The 18,198-nt window shown below is 31.5% G+C and overlaps 1 protein-coding gene and 1 pseudogene across 3 annotated transcripts in view; one reads left to right on the top strand and one right to left on the bottom strand.

Annotated features, from left to right (window-relative positions):
- Exo70 (exocyst complex component 7) overlaps positions 1-17,267 on the top strand; it is an 89,501-nt gene extending 72,234 nt beyond the window's left edge. For 2 of the 3 annotated variants that reach the window (XM_085818960.1, XM_085818959.1), the window contains exons 17-21: positions 1,375-1,495; positions 10,000-10,095; positions 11,556-11,652; positions 13,476-13,651; positions 16,429-17,267. In XM_085818960.1, the coding sequence (XP_085675086.1) occupies positions 1,375-1,495; positions 10,000-10,095; positions 11,556-11,652; positions 13,476-13,651; positions 16,429-16,531 (593 nt within the window). In that variant the 3' untranslated portion in view covers positions 16,532-17,267. The remainder of the gene's footprint in view (positions 1-1,374; positions 1,496-9,999; positions 10,096-11,555; positions 11,653-13,475; positions 13,652-16,428) is intronic. The other variant, XM_085818961.1, reaches the window with a different exon arrangement.
- Positions 3,884-4,030, bottom strand: LOC146996857 (5.8S ribosomal RNA; annotated as a pseudogene).
- Positions 17,268-18,198: the final 931 nt, after the last annotated feature.

Raw genomic sequence — 18,198 nt, 5'->3', positions numbered from 1 at the left:
GAAAAAATATTGGTGTTTTTATAGATTGTCTTTTCAACCAATACCAATGATAATCTGGGTTTTTTACTGTCTCTTGCAAAAGTAAAAGTGTGAAAAATAACATCATTTGATCAACATTAATCGGCTGCTATGGTTTACACTTCTTTGAAAGTTTAGGTTTCTTAGCAGGATGTTGAGATACAAATCTATTAGTTTCATTACTACCAAATCGAGTAAGTCTTCATTTACAAAGAAGCTAAAAAATTCTAAAGTCTCATCATCAACAGTTATATTGGCTAACACTTTAGGATCACCGTAAAATGGGAATATAGGGGAAGCTGGAGGAGGATTTTTCATATTTATTTTCGTCGACATACTAGCATTACAAATTACACTATCATTGTTATCATTGAGTCTTCTGTTTTGGTTTCACTTCCAAAGCATTGATTTCCTGATGAATTTTCATTATTATCATCACTCCCCAACATTATGGAATATTCAAGTACACTGTCACTATTGCTGTCTTCATAATCAACATAGTTTAGTTTTTTATTCACAGGTAAAATGCCACTGGAACTTGGCAAATAAATATTTTTGCACTTACCGCATAAATGACAAAGACAGTTCCTGCCAAGAATGAAAGAAGCAACGGTATCGATTGTGTTCGGCCATGAAGAAAAAATAGTACTCCCTTACAATGATATAAGCCTGTAGCACCATCTAGGCGCAAAACAAAATGTCAAAATTATGAGACCATACGCAGAGGGTTACAGTAATGTTAAAATTTTTGTTTTTAGCTTTGTTTGCTTTTAATCATGAGCTAATATGAAGGAGGAAAAAGTTACAAGATTTAAAATAAATAAATGAACCATAATTTATGTCGTGCATTTCTGTGTAAATTATTGTGGAATATAAGTAATGAAAATGACTTGCACTTTATGTATTTCTTGAAGCTTAAATTCGTATTTGAATGGAGGCTTAAAATTTTTGTGCATTTTAATATGCAAAATTTCTCTGTGTGATGTAATTCAAATTCATTATTTTTACAATCTGAAAATGCTTAAATCTTTTCTGAAAATGCTTAAATCATGGTGATGAGGTCCTAAAAATAAAGTTTAATATATTTGTGCTAATGGGCAAAAAGTATGCAAATATAAAGAAAGAAAAGTAGTCAGAATATCGGTAAGCAAAATTTGAAGAGACAGGGATTGAGTAATCAAAAAATTTTATTTATCAAGAAAAGTTAACATTGATTTTAAGCTGTTTATATTGATTTGACCAAAGCTGTTCTGTACATTGTATCATTTAAATGTCAAAAATATTTTTCCTTTAATATGGTTTTTTTAATTTAGTATTTATGTTTTATTGCTTATTATTATTATTATTTTATTTCAGCAAGAGTGTTGTCAGCTTTAAGTGTAACTCTTCAAAATAAAAGTGAAGCTTATAGTGATCAGTACTTGCGTGCAATATTTAGAATGAATAATCTTCATTATATTGTCAAGGCTCTTCACAGGTTTGATTAAAGATTTTAATGAAATTATAAATGTTGTATGAAAAGTACTATATTTTATATAAATTGTTATATTTCAAATAGAATTTCAAGGATAAAGTAATTATTTGAAAATTATTAGTAATTATGATTATCTGTATTTAGTTCATTTATGTTTGAATATTTTTGCATAATAGAGAAGAATGGCAATTTTAAATTTCAAATTAAAGCTTTGAATTTTATGTGAAAACTGTGCATTTTGAGGAAGAGATATTGGTGTAAGCCTCTTGTGATATACATAGTGTTTCTCTTTGAAACAAATGTTAGTTTGGGATGTGTTAAAATTAGTTTTTAACACTTCTGTTGAATTTTTTTTAAATAAAAGAGCGTGTATTCTATTTTTTCTTTCATTACTTTAAACTGTTGTCCTTAGCAAGCAGAAAATTAGTCACCCTTTCTTGTGAAAGGCCATAATTCTGATTATGGTAAAATGCATTATAGAATTTAGAACACCTTAGAAATATTGTCATGTGCTTTAGAGTTCATAGAATGAAGCTGAAGAGTTGTATATTGCACATGTTTTGTTTGTTGATGAAAATGGAAAAATGGAATTAAACAACAGATGTCAACAATGAAAAGAGATTATTATGTCTGATTATTCCAAAGGGCTTAATGCACAGAGAGGTCATAATCTTGTGCACATGTCAAGGGCTTCTATATGATGAATCTTTTAAGTATATATTGCAGGCAACCATCAATTATTACAAGAACTTGGTTAAAAGATATTACCAAAGATGAGAATGGTTTCATATGTAAGGCATTGTGATAACTAACTCTTGTACAGCTAGGCAAGAATTATTGCAGTTAATGAATGCAAATTCACAATAAATGACTTTTGAATAAGCATTCAAATGATAACTTAGTGTCATTGATATTTCTCAAAAAATACTTTGGAAGAGAGCCTTGCTAACAGGTATTCACAAAATTTCACAACTGTAGTGAGTGAAAGTAGTGTAGTGAGTGGGGTCACATAGTGCCAATGTCCTGAAACATGATATTTTATCACGAGTTTCATTTATGTATTATACTGAAATGATGCAAAGTAATGAATGCGTCATAATTTGCATAATGCCTATCATAAAGGTTGTGTTTAAGAAATGTTGGGGGCAGGTGGTCTTTGATGCTCCAGTTGTATTTTAATTCAGAAGGGATGGATCCTTTGGTTAAGATGATGCACTTGAATCACTAGAGCATTTTTGTGCCATTTGTGCATCATTTACAAAGAGAAACACAAAATAACGATAATAAATCTTTGAAGATGACAAATAGTTTGTATGCAAGGCTTAAAGATGGAGTAGTTGGTATAATTAGCATTCTGAAGCATTTTTGTGCTACAGATGTAGTTTATTATGATCTCTCAAAATATCCTTAATATATTAAAAATCCCATTAAAACTCTGTAGAATTATTTGCAGGGATAAATAAAGTCCAAGTAGAGCTTTCTGACCCATCTAGCCAAACTGTTAAATTTTAATTTTATTGTAGGGAATAGTAGTTGAAAGTTGCTATCAACTCTATCTGCAAACCTTTAGCTTCTATGCTTGCAGAATTATAGTTGATCTTTGGCCTCATGAAGAAACTTGAAGTATTATATGGTATTAAGTATCTTTCCTCATTCAACAGTCTATTTCATAGATACTTTACCCTGTATGAGTGAAACTGTGTTGAGTTCAAGTTCATTCTTTGTTTGAACTGAAGCGCCATTTATTAATTTCAGTGTCATGACTTTAAATTAAAATAAGCATTTTTTAACAATGTCTTCTGAAGAACTGCCTTATTGGCTTGTCCCCCTACAGAGATATCAGAATGGTCATCAAGGTGAGAAGCTTGAGTAAATGGCAGTTATTCTTGGATGATCATCATCTCAATGAGCTGAGAAGTGTCAAACTTAGGAAACAGGTAGAGTATAGGGAGACCACTAAAAATCGGAAGGAGATAGTTATTTTAACTCATCTTAAAATTGGTCACATGCAAATTACACAACCTTACCTTTTAAAAGTTGAGAGTGAACCTATTTGTTCATACTGTAATATATTTTGTCAGTGCATCACTTAATGGAATGTTGGTGTTTTAACAGGTTTTGATTGAAGCATTTGAGTGGCTGGTGACTTGCCTCTTGATTGTTTAATCAACATCAGTGTTTATTATTTAATTTTAGATGATTTTCAAGTAATTTATTGTTATTTTAGTGCAATTTTGAAACCATTTCTGTTATTCTGAGGTTATGGCCCTCCTTTTTTAGCATCATCTCTCTCACCCTTGATTGACTTCTTAATTGGTACGAGACTGTAGTCAAAAGAGTTTTACATCCGATACGACCAAGTAGGAGCAAGCTCCTTCATCAAGTCTCATCCGACGCTCAGACAGGCGAGGTCTCGGGTGTCACCCGAGACCGCAATGCCCGTTCGAAAAGTCAGTGCTCAGTGTGTCCTGCAATTCACACCAAGTCTCACAGCTGCCTGCATAATTTTTCATGTATCAGCTTTCATCGTTATATATTTTGATTTTATAAATCTATTGTACAGTACTGGATGCAAAATACAGGGTGATCTTTTTTAAAGTGACAGTGTTTGGAGCGCCCTGTAGCACGATCTAATAGCCGAAATGGCACCAAACTTGGTATTTAGACTAATCAAGACATACAATCGTACAGTTAAAATATTAATGTTTATTTACTCCATTAACTTCCCCAGTGAGGAATTAGATCACATTCAATGTGAGCACCATTCTCAGAAATGACACTGTGTATTCTGTGCACAACGTTCTCCACAGCCCTATGTAACATATCACGAGGAATATTCCGCATTGTCTTTGATATGTTGTCCTTTAGAATAGAGAAATTTGATACTCCACTAATATGAACTTGAGATTTCAAATAACCCCAGAGCCAAAAATCGCATGGCGTGAGGGCAGGGGAACGATGCGGCCATATGCAACTGGAAAACTGCAACTTATGACTCTATCATCAGTGAAGTTTTGGCGCACCAGATGCTTTACCTTATTACTAATGTGTGGCGGAGCACCATCCTCCATAAAGATTGTCTGTTGGAGACGGTTTCTTTGCTGAAGTTGTGGAATAACAAATGTTTGCAGCATTTCGTGGTACCTTTTTGCATTTATGGTGCACGTTTGGGGTCCTGTTGGAGTGATGGTCTCAAAAAAGAATGGCCCAATTACGAATTTATCTGTGAAACCACACCAAACAGTGACTTTTGGGGAATCTAATGGGATTTCGTGCATGGTGTGGGGCTGCTCAGAAGCCTAAATTTGGCTATTTTGTGTGTTTACGGACCCATTGAGATAAAAATGGCACTCATCTCCCCACAGAATGTGCCATGGGAAACCATCATCAATTTCTACCCTGGCAAGAAACGATAGAGCGAATGTCACTCGCTTATCATAATCACTTTGTTTCAGTTCGTGCAAGCGGCTGATTTTGTAGGGGTAAAATCCAATAACACGCCACAAAACTCTCCATTCATGTCTAATTGTCGAGCTACACCCCGGGCGCTGCTAGTACCAGCAATGGTTCCCTGCATTCCTTTGACAATTGCAGTTGCCACATCAGTTATTACATCTTCTGATACTGGTTTACGTCCTCTCCCAGCGCGAATGGTCAGTGACCCCATTTCCTCGAACTTCTTAATCATTTTCTTAAGATTATTCAGCAATAAAGGCCTCTTTCGTTATTTTTTTCTGGTTCGAAATTTCCGAAGAGCTGCGGATGCATTACATTGATTCATGTAATGCAGCTTCACCAGTAAAGCACGTTCCGGTAACATGAGAGGCATATCCACTGGAGCTCGTTTACTTCAGCTGAGATTATTTGTCAGAGCTGTCTACTACTTGCTTTTATAGCCTCTATTCTGGCACTGTCATTGCACATTTGCATTTGTCTTTGATACTCGTGTTTTATGCTAATTCTCGTTATTGTAAGCTACAGCAGCGCCACAAAATGCCCTAGTGACGATTTTTGGAACTAAATTTGTTTTTCACGGAATCCTTTTTCCCATGTCTTGATTAGTCTAAATACCAAGTTTGGTGCCATTTTGGCTATTAGATCGTGCTACAGGGCGTTCCAAACGCTGTCACTTTAAAAAAGATCAGCCCACCAGCGGCCGAGCGGTAAAGTCGCTGAACACTGGTAGTTCGGTCCGAGGTTCGAATCCCACGAACGGGCTGGCTGCATGGGCGTTTTCGTGGTTTTCCCCATGTGTAACGTGTATATACGAGCCAGTTTCCCTTAGAAAGTCCTCCACGAAAGGCATCCCTCCCTTTAGGCAGATAGCCCTCGAGGCTTTGCCATAATCACACACACATTAAAAAAGATCACCCTGTATGTTTAACTTGTGTTTAGCACTTCAGCTTAGAGGTTATGTGCCAGACACTCATTTTCATTTAATTAATTTCAGCAGGAATTTAACTGTAATTTCATATTATATAATTATATTATCCAAGTTACTGATTCATTATTATCATATCCAAGTGATACATACTGATACAAGGGTATATCTATAGTGAAGTTTGGGAAACTAGGTTATGTTATATCAGGGTTTGTACGGTCCTTATAAGTCCTTAGGTTTTTTGGAATTGAATTTTGGTCCTTAAAAGTCTTTAATTTCTGCCAAAATCGGCAGAAGGTCCTTAATTTTAATGATCTGGAATTTTTGCCTGTTTTTATGACTGCTATTTTGAGTGTGAATTAACATTGTGGAGGAATATTTTTGGTGATTCACTGATAAATATGGTATCTTTTTAAATGGGTGAATGGGTTATAATTTCTTCCTGTTTCTAATACAAAGGTTAGGATACTCGACATTCTGGGCAAAAAGTGAATCACACCTGTAAGCATTTCGAATTTATTTCATAGTTTTCTAATGAATAGCTTTTAAACAACTTTTCGCTTTTGCTAATGTGAATTCTTTTATTAAACGGTTCTAAATTTGGTGACATATCAACATTTTGGCGATTTTAAGATCAGTTTCTATAAAGATTGTTTTTCGGCAATCTGGAAATTTTTTGACGATTTTTCTTAAACATTTTAACATTAAAAATCATTAAAATAATGATAACATATTGAAATTATATTTAAAAAATAACATTAAAATGAAACATTTTTTTTTTTTCACTGAAATATTACAAAGGGATATTACTTTCCATCTTGGCGACTTATTATGCAATATTGTGAATCTGAAAAATAAACAAGGTAATAAAGCACAATTTATGAAATAATTCTTAGCAAAAGCAAAGTAGCTATATAATTAATTAAAAATGTCTTCTTTTTAATTTTTTTCATGGTTAACATTTTTCCCATGCAGCTATCTCAGAGTGCGCATCATCATTTTACACATTTTTCTTCCCCCCTCAAAATATTTCTGGCATTTTGCTGTTACAGGATTGGTAGAGGTAATTTTTCTTTAGGATTTTAGGCATTGCAGCTTAGAAAGTTTAGAAGAATTTGAAAGCAAGATTTAAAGACCCAAGATTCTAGAATATTCGAGAAAAATTTTACAAAATGAAAAATGTCTTCATGGTATTAACACGTGATGGGTGTATTTTACAGAAATTTTGTGGTGAAATTGTTACTTGTTGGAGAGTTTTGAAAGAACAATGGAAACATAATATTTGAATGTTTTACTTTTGACACTAGAAGTTTTTTTTAACATGCTCTTCTTTCTTCTGTTTGCTCTACTTTTCACTAGACAAATGTGTGGAAAATATCAAAAATGCTTGTAATCCTATCACATGGACAGACATTTACAGAAAGGAATTTTTCTATTTATTTAGAAATTGAAAACTAACAATTTAAAAGATCCATCTTATATGTTTCAATTCATCAAACAGGGCTGGCGCTAGGTTTTAAGCTCTGCTACTTAGTGCTTTCTTATATTTTGCACTTCGTGCCTATCCTAAATTCTAAAAGTTTTACTATTTCTAGATTTTTTTTGCTCGGTGGGTCACTAAATTCTAAAAATTTGGCCACATTGTCTCTGTAACTGGGCCTTATTACCATGTATCATTTCATATTTATTCTGAATGTTTATATTACTAAAGAAATAAAATTAGTAGCTTTTTCTGCTCATTTAGTTTTTAGGATAACAGAAATCTTTAATTTGTCAAGACATTAGGATTTTTTGGAAGCATGAAAAATGAGCAACACCTTCTCTAGGAATTGAACCACGGACCTCTGGAATACGCACCCAGCATGCAGACCGCTACACCACAAAAGCACGCTAAGAAGGCAGGAGAAATACCTTATATACTCCCCCTTTTAAAGGGCGACTGGGTTTTTTTTTTTTTTAGGTGACCCAATTGCCAAATCCTGGGTGTGGAGAATCATCCTTCATCCACCACCCTTTTTTAGTTCGGGCGCCACTGTAGAGACATTAGGATTTTTTTGAAGCAGGAAAGATGAGCAGCACTTTCGATGGGAATCGAACCATGGAATACGCGCCCAGCATGCAGACTACTACACCACAGAGGCACGCTAAGGAGGAGGGAGAAATACCTTATAAGTTCAATCCAAAATTTCTAAAATGAAGAGGAAATGTATTGAAGAAAGAAACTGGATACATAAAGAGAAAGAAAATTATTCTTCAAAGATATGTATAGATATTATTATATAAATTAACCAATTGTTTATAATTTCAGTCTCTACTATAACGTCCCCTTTCCTTTTCCTCGCCAGAACGCAAAATCAGTTAGATAGTTTCTAAACTGAGGTTTTTGGATAGTAAAACAATGTGTTTCTGGCTTTGGCGGGCACGCTGCATTAGTTCCTGCCAGCTCTGATAATTTGCAATTATTTATCTTTGCATTATCATTGCATTTGAATTTGTCATGACGAAAGAGTTAATAAGCTAGCTTAGCTTAAAATTAAATTGACTGCTAGTCTACATTTTGGTCTGAATTTGACTGTTTCTGTTTAACTAATCACCGCAATATGTAGTTTATTTTGTTAGCATAAGAGCGTGTCTATGTTCTATTTTTTTTTTTCCCTAATAAGAGGTTTATTTAAACCTTTATCTGACTTTGTAGTTACTTTGAGATGTAGCGATAATTTGCTTTATGTCTATCAGAGGTTTTGGACTATTTAACTTTCACCAGCTCATGCAAAACCTCATAGGTACATTGTCAGAAGAGTGACAAGTTAGGAGGTAACGTATGCAGAAACTAGTGGGAACATTGTTTTGCATATTGAAACCAATTTCTAATTGTTAGAAAATGTGCCTAGAGAGAAGGAAATTGATATAAATCAGCTAAAATGTCTGGGAAGGCTTCAAATTAAAAAGATGCATAAATATTTTGTTGTGTGTTCTTGTTATAAAACACAAATATTTTGTAGATTTTAATGTGTAATGATCCTAATATTGTTTAAGAATTAATGTTATAAATTACTTCCATTTTAAACTGTGAAATATTATTAAATTGTGATTTTAATAGTGCTTTTCTAACAAACATTTTAAAATTATAGTGGCCATGTAAATTTATAATAACTAAGAGTATCTAACTACTCAATTTAATTATTTGTAATAGCTTCTAAGCCTTAAAATTATCTCTGCATATCAAGGCAATTTATTGCCTTTCATTAACCTTACTGTGATTATAAGACACAGCACAAGAATGAAAAAAATTATCTAAAATTTATTCTTTGCATCTAGCAAGACGTAAAATAATACAAAACAACTTGTCACCTCTGGTGCTTTAATGGCTTATTGGTATCTTAAATTGTATTAACTGGATTACAACCCGAGAAGCTCTATACAAAGCTACGCCACTATCTGCATCAGACAGACAGAGCACAACTATCTTTCAAACCTTGCAAACCGTACATACATCAGGCTTTCAGGTTTGATCTGATCAGCAGGTCTCTCTCTAAGGAAGCAGCAGCGGTGGCAACAGCCAAGCTTCTGTTGCGAATCATACTGATTAGGATTTTATTTCTCATTTTCACCTATGTCATTTGACATAAAATCTACCTACTATTTACTAAACCTCTAGGCTAAGGAAGTATGTGACAAACGGAAACAAAAGAAAAAATCAGTATGAAGCTAACTGTTAATAAAACATAAATAAAATGTCACTAATCTTCTGTCAAATATGTCCAACCATTGTAAGTGTAAAACATTCAATGCTACTTGATAAATTTGATTTAAAGTTGATTTTATGTTCCATTTTGTTTTATAATTATGTTTAATAATAATGAATCATCTATTTTATTCTTAGGATGGCATTATAAAAGTGAAGTTCAGGCATAGATAATATCTTTAACTGAATTTATTCAGCTTCCATTTACCAATAGGTCTTAATTTTTTTCATTAATGGTCCTTAAAAGTACTCAATTTCTGTGTGCAGAAATGTGTACGAACCCTGTAAACAATATATATGTAGTAAAATTGACTTGAAGATAAATTTATAAAAATTTTCTCAATTAATTAGCTATTGTTGAAAATATTATTTCTTTGACAGGACTGGCCTACTTGAAATAGTTCAAATACATAATCCTGGAGTAGAGAGTTATTATAATGACCAAATAAGGGACCAAAAAAGAGTGTATTCACAAAGGTAAAGAGAGATTTCTGTTTTCCCCCCCCCCATGAATTGTTTTTTGGAGGGCATTAGATAAATCATGGTAATATGCATAAGTGTTCTAAAGAAGTATATAGTTAGCTGCCCATTACTGTTATCCCTGACAAATGCATTCACTGAAGTTGACGCCATTATGAATTTATGGGAAATAGACATTATAGTGTTTGTCATGTAGGATTTCATGTACGAAGAATAATAATAGTTATAAAGAATTAAGTTTGCAATTGAAATTTAACAACTACATAAATGTTTTAATATTTTTCTCCATGTGTATTATGAATATGAGTCAATTTCTCTGGAAAATCCTTCATGGAGGTGTCCCCGCTTTAGCAGATGCTCTTAATATTCTTTACCATAATCATGTAATACAATCCATGATAATTATAGTTCATTGTAAATATACAAAATTAAAAAAACGCTGAATGCTGTCCACATATTAACATGTCTCTGTTGTGTATGTTTTATGGCCTGGCATGGTGGTTACGTGATATCAAGTATTACTTGATGCCATTTAACAGTAGTGATGCACTAAATGTTTAATGCTTGCTATATCATTTTTATTTTTGAAGTTAGAATATTCCCCAGTCACTGATGAGAGTCACCTGACATCAATTCCACAAGGTTAATTAAGTTACAATAGAGTAATTAATTATAAGCAAAAAATGAGGTAGAACCGTATTTCTTGATTTAACTGCTATTTGTTAATCTCTTTTATCACATGTGACCACAAATGTTCAGGGTAAATGAAGTGTTACAGTTGAATGATGAGTATTTGTAATATTTTGCATATTTTTTATTTGTTTAAATCTTTATGAAAATTATTAATATTTTTAGGAATGAAAACATAAATGTATATCTTTTAGCAACTAATGCTTGAAAAACCGAAGGCACAAATTTATCTGTCTTTGTAATCAACACAACATTGAATTAAAAATCCATATCTATTAGAACATCACTTAAATTTTTCTCTACTTGATTATTGTTCAGAAGTGTTTACAGTGGAAGCAGGTAGAACAATGGTAAATGAAGAACATAAGTATGAAGAAATATGTATTTTCAGCAATGGAAATCAAAATATTCGTTAAAAAATACAAGATGTATTCACTACAAAATTAAGACAGGTGACTAGCACTTGTGTAAATTTTACAAATTCCTTTTTCAGTGAAGAAGAATTAATGTCATGAGAGGGAGAAAAACGGTTAAGTTAGATATTATAATAATTTTTTGCTGAAAAAATGGTAAATTTTCTTTTTACTTAAACACCATTGAATTTCCTGAAAAATAGCTAAGACTAAGCAAAACACACTTTTTCTCCAAGTGTGTTTCTCAAAATCACTTCATAGTCTGTGTATTTTTGGTTCATTTTTGTGACTTGTATCAGTATAACGTAAATGATTTTTTAAATACATAATAATTATCGTAAATATTCTTCACAGTTGGAGTCGAGTATTGCATTATGTCATGGAAGTTGATAAGCCCATTTCTCACGAAAGAGCATCTTTAAATACTGCACGAGCACCTACTAGTCTTAAGGTAAATATAGCTGATTTTAATAACATTAAGTATTATTTTGCGCAAAATGAGAGATAATAAGTCTTAAGCAGTTGTGAAAGTAGAAAACATTCAGTTTATAATGTTCTAACTTAAAGATGTCAAATAACGGAATAGGGGTATATAATATTGAGAACTTAACATTTGCTTGGAACTCCAAAGAATTTCTGTGGCTTATAAAAACAAATTTTAAAAAATCTGATGTGTACACCACATGACTTCCCTGTACGGAATATTAAATTATATGCATTTTTCCTTGCATTTCATTTAAACTTATTGGATTGAATTAAATCTACTTTGCCAACAGTGCATAAACCGCAATAGAATAAATGCATTCTTTAAAATTCTCTCTATTTGTTTACCATAGAGACACTCTGGTGCTAGGTTCACTTAACAGTATTATATGTCGTTCATATTACAACTCGAAATACACAAAATTTGTATCATTTAAAGAATTATCTAATTGTTGCTACATGTTCTATTCAAATACTATAATAAAGCTAGAATGATGTATAAAAGAAATTAAGCAAACAACTTTTCACAGACGATTGAGTATTTCTCATTCAGTTAATTCAATTCTCACTTCGCGACAAGGCAAAAATACATAAAAACTCAAAATATCTGTATTAAAAATTACCAAGTAAATCTTAAACATTTATTTCTTCGAAAAAATTCCAGAGAGGATTAAGCATGATTTAATTCGCAATAATAAATGAAGGCATTATTTTTATTGTTACAAAGCTTAGTCTCTCTACATTGGCAATAAATCTACTATTCTGCTGTTTCAAACGTAAATAAACATGTCCACCATGTTATTCAAAAATTAGGCTTAAACAGCTTTTAAATTGTTTACAAATATTGCTTGCAGATTTACTAAAGGCATAAAAACCTTAACCGGAAGATAAGGACAACATAATTGAATCATTTTTAAAGCAAAATAATGTACAATTTACAAACATATATGAGTAAAGAAACTGAGATCACTGAGCCAGGTAACAGAGTGGATATATAAATATATTTATATACGTTTGGTGCAGCCGATTGCAACCAAAATACTAGGTGCACATCTACATGTTATAGCAGCCCTATATACAAAATTTCAACGTTCTGAGGCTACTCATTTTTGAGTTATGCGAGATATGTATGTACGTACATACGTTCATACAGATGCCACGAAAAATTCTCTTCAGAATTCATTTTAAAGCAGCTTTATAATTTTTTCGGAGGAAAAGAGTCTTTTATTCTGTTCTTACATACAGATATCACGCAAAAACATCATTAAATTGCATTCAGTAGCAGTCAAAATGGATATTTTTGTTGATATATATTGTCTGAAACTTTTCGCGATTACAGTACTTCCTTTTTTCTTTGTACAAGGAAGTTAAAAGGAGGGATCCTCTATTAATGATGAATGTAACATCATATCTGCAGTTCTGTTAGTTTAAGATTTAACTGCTCTTAAGAATTATAAATATTTTTGTTTGATTGAAAAAATAAATAAAATATCTATTAACCCTCTGAGTGGCATGACTTTTTGCATGTGCTCATGTAGACCTGTTTTAAGCAGCATTCATTAGTTAAATTTGTAAAATTGGTTATTTTAGTTTCTGTTTTTATAAACTTTCATTCATTAAGATGATATTTACATCATTAGATAAAGCAAAACAGCAACATATTTTAAATTGTAAGCTCATATATGCCAAATGACAAGAAAACCTCATGACCAATTAACGGCAGGCATGCCTCTCAAAGGGTTAAAATTAACACTGCATTTGTTAAATATTCATTCATGAAACTTTTTGTAGTTGAGAGAGAAAGATAAACAGAACATCAAAGATAAATTTGCTGGTTTTAATAAAGAAATGGAAGAAATAACACGGACACAAAAAGCTTATGCAGTACCAGATGTAGAACTGAGAGAAAGTTTGAAAAGAGATAACAAAGAATTTATACTTCCCAAGTATACCATGTTTTATGAAAAGTAAATATATTTGTTTCTTACTCTTTCATACACTTTTTTGTGCTTTACTTACTTACATCCTAAAAAAAATATTTAGAAATTGCTTCTTCCCACCTTTTATTCCCCCACCCCTGAATAACGTTTTAATGTGTAATTGATGAAACGAGTTTTATTTTTAGATGTGTTCATAATTATTGTTTCATATCACATCAGCCATCTAAGGATTTTTTCATTTATTATATTAAATATTTCAAAAGATTTGTACTGCACGCAGGGCATATTTTAATGTATAATAAAATAAATAACTGAATAATTTCTAATTCGCATGCATTATTTTTTTTTAAATATAAAAATTAATAATAGGAGTTTCAAGGTGCTACTAAGTATTGTAGATAATGGTGTAAAGTTATATACATTTGTACACTGAAGTTGTAACTTGGCCAACTATTGGTTGCAGACATATCTTTCTAGTTTAAAAAATGTTTTAAATGACTTAAATATTCATGCTGTGACATTTGAAAAAAATGTAAAAATTACAAAATCTAACTTTTTATGTTTTCCTTGTCTTATGTTTAGGAAAGTTTATACACGTTATAATAAATAAAACTCAATAAGTGTGACTCTTATATAGCAAAATCTACGGATTTAATGTTTAGAACAAGTATAATGATGGTAATTTTGCATGGAAGCTTGTAGAAGAGGAACTTAAAGCTTTGTTTTCATTTATTTCAAGAAACTTCCTCAACTTTCAGTTTATGATTAATAGAGAAGTTGGCTATAGCATTCAGTTGTTTAATCTTTTAACTTTCGAAATGGCAGTATTTTTCAGACTACTTTATTGTCCGGCAACCTAGCAATAATCCCATATGTTTCCCATAAAATGGCTGTTTTTTAATTTCTGTTAAGACATGTGAAAGATACCTCTTCTACACTAGATTTTTTTTAAATGAATATAAATACATACTATAAATTTGCAGAAAATAATAGATACTGTCCCGATTTTGTGGGAAAACTTACCAAGGAAATCAGTACACAATCTTCTGTAGTTCTTTCTCAAAAAGTAAAGCTGTTACCGATGCAAGAATCGAAAAAAAGCCAGTTTATTAAAGCATGCCCCTACTATTCATCCCATATGCCAATTCTGTTTTCAAAATATTTGGTTATAAAACTTTCCATTTACCCCAGGTCCGTTCATCTGGAATTTGTTAGAGTGAGAAAAGTCAGACGTCGCCACAACAGATGCTTCTGGTGTACATTCTCTCGCGATCCTCAGTGAAGATACAAACACAATAACTTAATTGATTCAACATCTAGAAAACTATCAATAAAGATAATTGAACATTAAAAAATATATACAAAATGCCTTCCAACCAGATCATCAATAATAATCATTTGTTGTTAAATACAGTCAAAAGTCGTTAATTCAGACACCCATAATCCGGAATGATCTATAATCCGGACCTCGGAGCTACAAACTTTCTGGGCATGTGTCACGTTGACGGCTGCAAATATGCGTGTGCACATGCCCAAAATACATTTACGCATGTGCGTTTAATGTATAACGAACGGTGTAAGCTAAGCTAAAATTATCTAATTCAGTTAATGTTGCAGATTGCATTGTTCCTTATTCTTCAAATTGGATCCAGCTTATTATTTTTAGCAGACTGTTAGAGCAATTTTATAAAAGTAGCTTGAACTTTCGATTATGTCAAATAGAATTTCCGATATATATTTACTAATATGCAAAGGATCTACAAAGCGAAAGTATGTTTCGAAGTCCATTAAACAAAAAGTGGAATTGCTTCAAAAAATGGATAAAGGCATATATATCCTTTGTTTATCTAACCATTCCAAAATCTGTTTATCAATTTCACGCTACTCTGCGGCGGGGGGGACGCCGCGGCACGAAATGAATTGGAAGTGGATCTATCAGCACTATCCTTATCTTCAGGGCAGACGTTTTTATTTTATTTGGCTTGTAATTCCTTACTAAATGTAGTATTTCATCTCGATGTACTCCGTCTTTGATATGATTTAAATCAAATTCCTCGTCATTGTAATTTGCTTCCGATTGCGAAGTGACACAGAGGTTATTAAAAACAAAAAAATTTCGATTGACAAATCAGTCAGTATTCTCGACATAGCAATTATAGGACTTGAACAGCGGAACTTTGTAACTGGACATGTAAGAAATTATGTCTGTTTATAGAATTAAAGAGAAAGTATTATCACATAAAATACGAAGCAATTTAAACAACTTACATTGAAAGAAATGTTTAATAAAGCAAAAAATATTAAGCTTTTTTTTTTTTTTTTTGTAAATTTTGATACCCTTTAGATCATAATTGTTCTTTATTTCATAAATTATGGTTTCATATTTTTAATTTGATAATTTCTGCATGCCATCTTACAGGATTTAAACTGATGATCTATAATCCGGAAAAATCGATAATCCGGAATCGCCAAAGTCCCGACGAGTCCGGATTAACGACTTCTGACTGTACTTTTCCGAGCTTCTTCATTTAATAAAATGGTCTTAGAGTCAGAGAAGTGCTTGAAATCACCACCAATGCATGCTGTCATCTAATATTCACCTGCACTTTCTTTTTTTTTTTAAATACATCATTAAATATATAGAACCTGTTATATTCAAGGTCTTACCTTCAATTAATTATGATAATTCCTGTATTTATTATTTCTTGTCAGTGTAAAAATTTAAAATTCTGTATGTTGTTGTTACGAAAATAGTACATGCTGATAGATATTGTTCTGTTTCTAATATTCTTTCTTTGTTTCAGATATATTGATGCTGGTTTCACAAAGAATACAGAAAAATATATAAAATATACACCAACTGATGTATCTAATACCATAGATACATTTTTTGATGCTGCAGCATAATATTGCCTTTTGGAAAAATACACTGTTTGTTATTAGGTGACAGTATTAAATTTCAGCTACAAAAACAGCTGTGTATAATCTATGTAAAATATCAGATTTAGTTACTGTTGAATATTGTACATAGTTTCATGAGCAGTATGCTTATTCTCCGAGATTAAACTAAATTCTACTAATGTTTTTTTTTTTTTTTTTTTTTTTTTTTTTTTTTCCCAGAATATAGTATGGTTTTTTATATAGCATCCATATTAGTTGTTATTTTTTAAAAAATTATGTAAAATAATGACAAAATATTGTAAAATATTGATTTAATGAATATTTAATTCCATTGACTAGAAAATTCAAATAAGTTATTGCTTTAATTAATTAATCAGAATAGTTATAGTTTTTCTGTATCATTACTATGCATTTTTTATATAACTGTTTATTATGATATAAGCAAATAGATATGTTTAACATTTGAAAATTACACATGTGAAAACATAAATGAATCTGATATTTCTTTTCTGTAAAAAATGTGAATTGTGTAAATAAAATATGAGCGAACTGTTTAACTCTGAAAAGTAATTTCATTAAATGAGAAATGTATTATGAATTCCATATGTAAAATATATATTAGATGTTAATTTGTATACTTATAATTAAATCAAAAAAATTTTATGTATGTATTTTTATACTGTATTTATATTAAGCAGTTGGAATAAACTTGGCTCAGCTTTGATTAAGAGACTCGAAACAATGATTTTTTGTTTCATGTTGAATTGTTTCTTAAATACCATAATTTCGCACGTATAGTCCGCAGACACGATGTTATATAAAAAAAATTTCAAAAATCGTCAGATAGTCCACACCACCGGATAGTCCGCGGACTATACGTCCGAAATTACGTTTTTTTAATACGGCAATATTCCCGTGCTTTTTAAACACATCCTTTGTTTGCGCCAATTTCTCACCACTTTCTTGTCCACTTCAAAATAATGGGGTAAAATCCTAGTATAGGGTGCAGCCTTCGCGGCGTATTTCCAAACCCTACCCCACTTTTCGAGTTTTTGACGTCATGGACAAATCGACTAGTTTCGCCTGGATGGTAATTCTTGAGCATGCGCTGAAGGGCGAGATGTAACATAAACAGAACTTTGGCTTGCGCTTGTAAACGATATTAAGTATATTGTCTGAAAGTGTATTCGTTAATGTAATTGCATAATTTTACTGTTTCTGTAATAAGAAAACTTCATTCAGATAAAATTTATTTTAATATTATTATTATCTGTTTATAGGATTATACGAAATGCTGAATACTCTAGGTACTATCATAATCTTCGCATAACCTTTCACGTTGGATTTTGCCTTATCATTTTAAAATATATTGTATTATAAAGATTAAATCAAAGCAAATTACTTAGTTAGAGATGTGAATGTTCTGACTGAATTTTCTTATTATTATTCATTTCCTCTTTGAAAACACATTCATATTTGACAAATAATTATCTCCGCTTTAAATTTTTTGATTGTTTAAAAACTATATTTGTCAATAATGTAATAAAAACTCACTAATCTAGTGCTTCATAGATCAATATGACAATGAATTCAAAATGTGTTAAAAACAGTTCTTTAATCTTTATTTTGTAGTAGATGCAACTAATGTCACAGAGAAAAAAATATTTCAATAA

The sequence above is a fragment of the Stegodyphus dumicola genome, chromosome 6 (assembly GCF_044657685.1).
Source record: "Stegodyphus dumicola isolate Sdum_Otavi_A_Nest chromosome 6, ASM4465768v1".
Lineage (NCBI taxonomy): Eukaryota > Metazoa > Arthropoda > Arachnida > Araneae > Eresidae > Stegodyphus > Stegodyphus dumicola.
The sequence above is the reverse complement of the archived record's forward strand: the minus strand, read 5'-3'. Positions and strand labels throughout refer to the sequence as shown.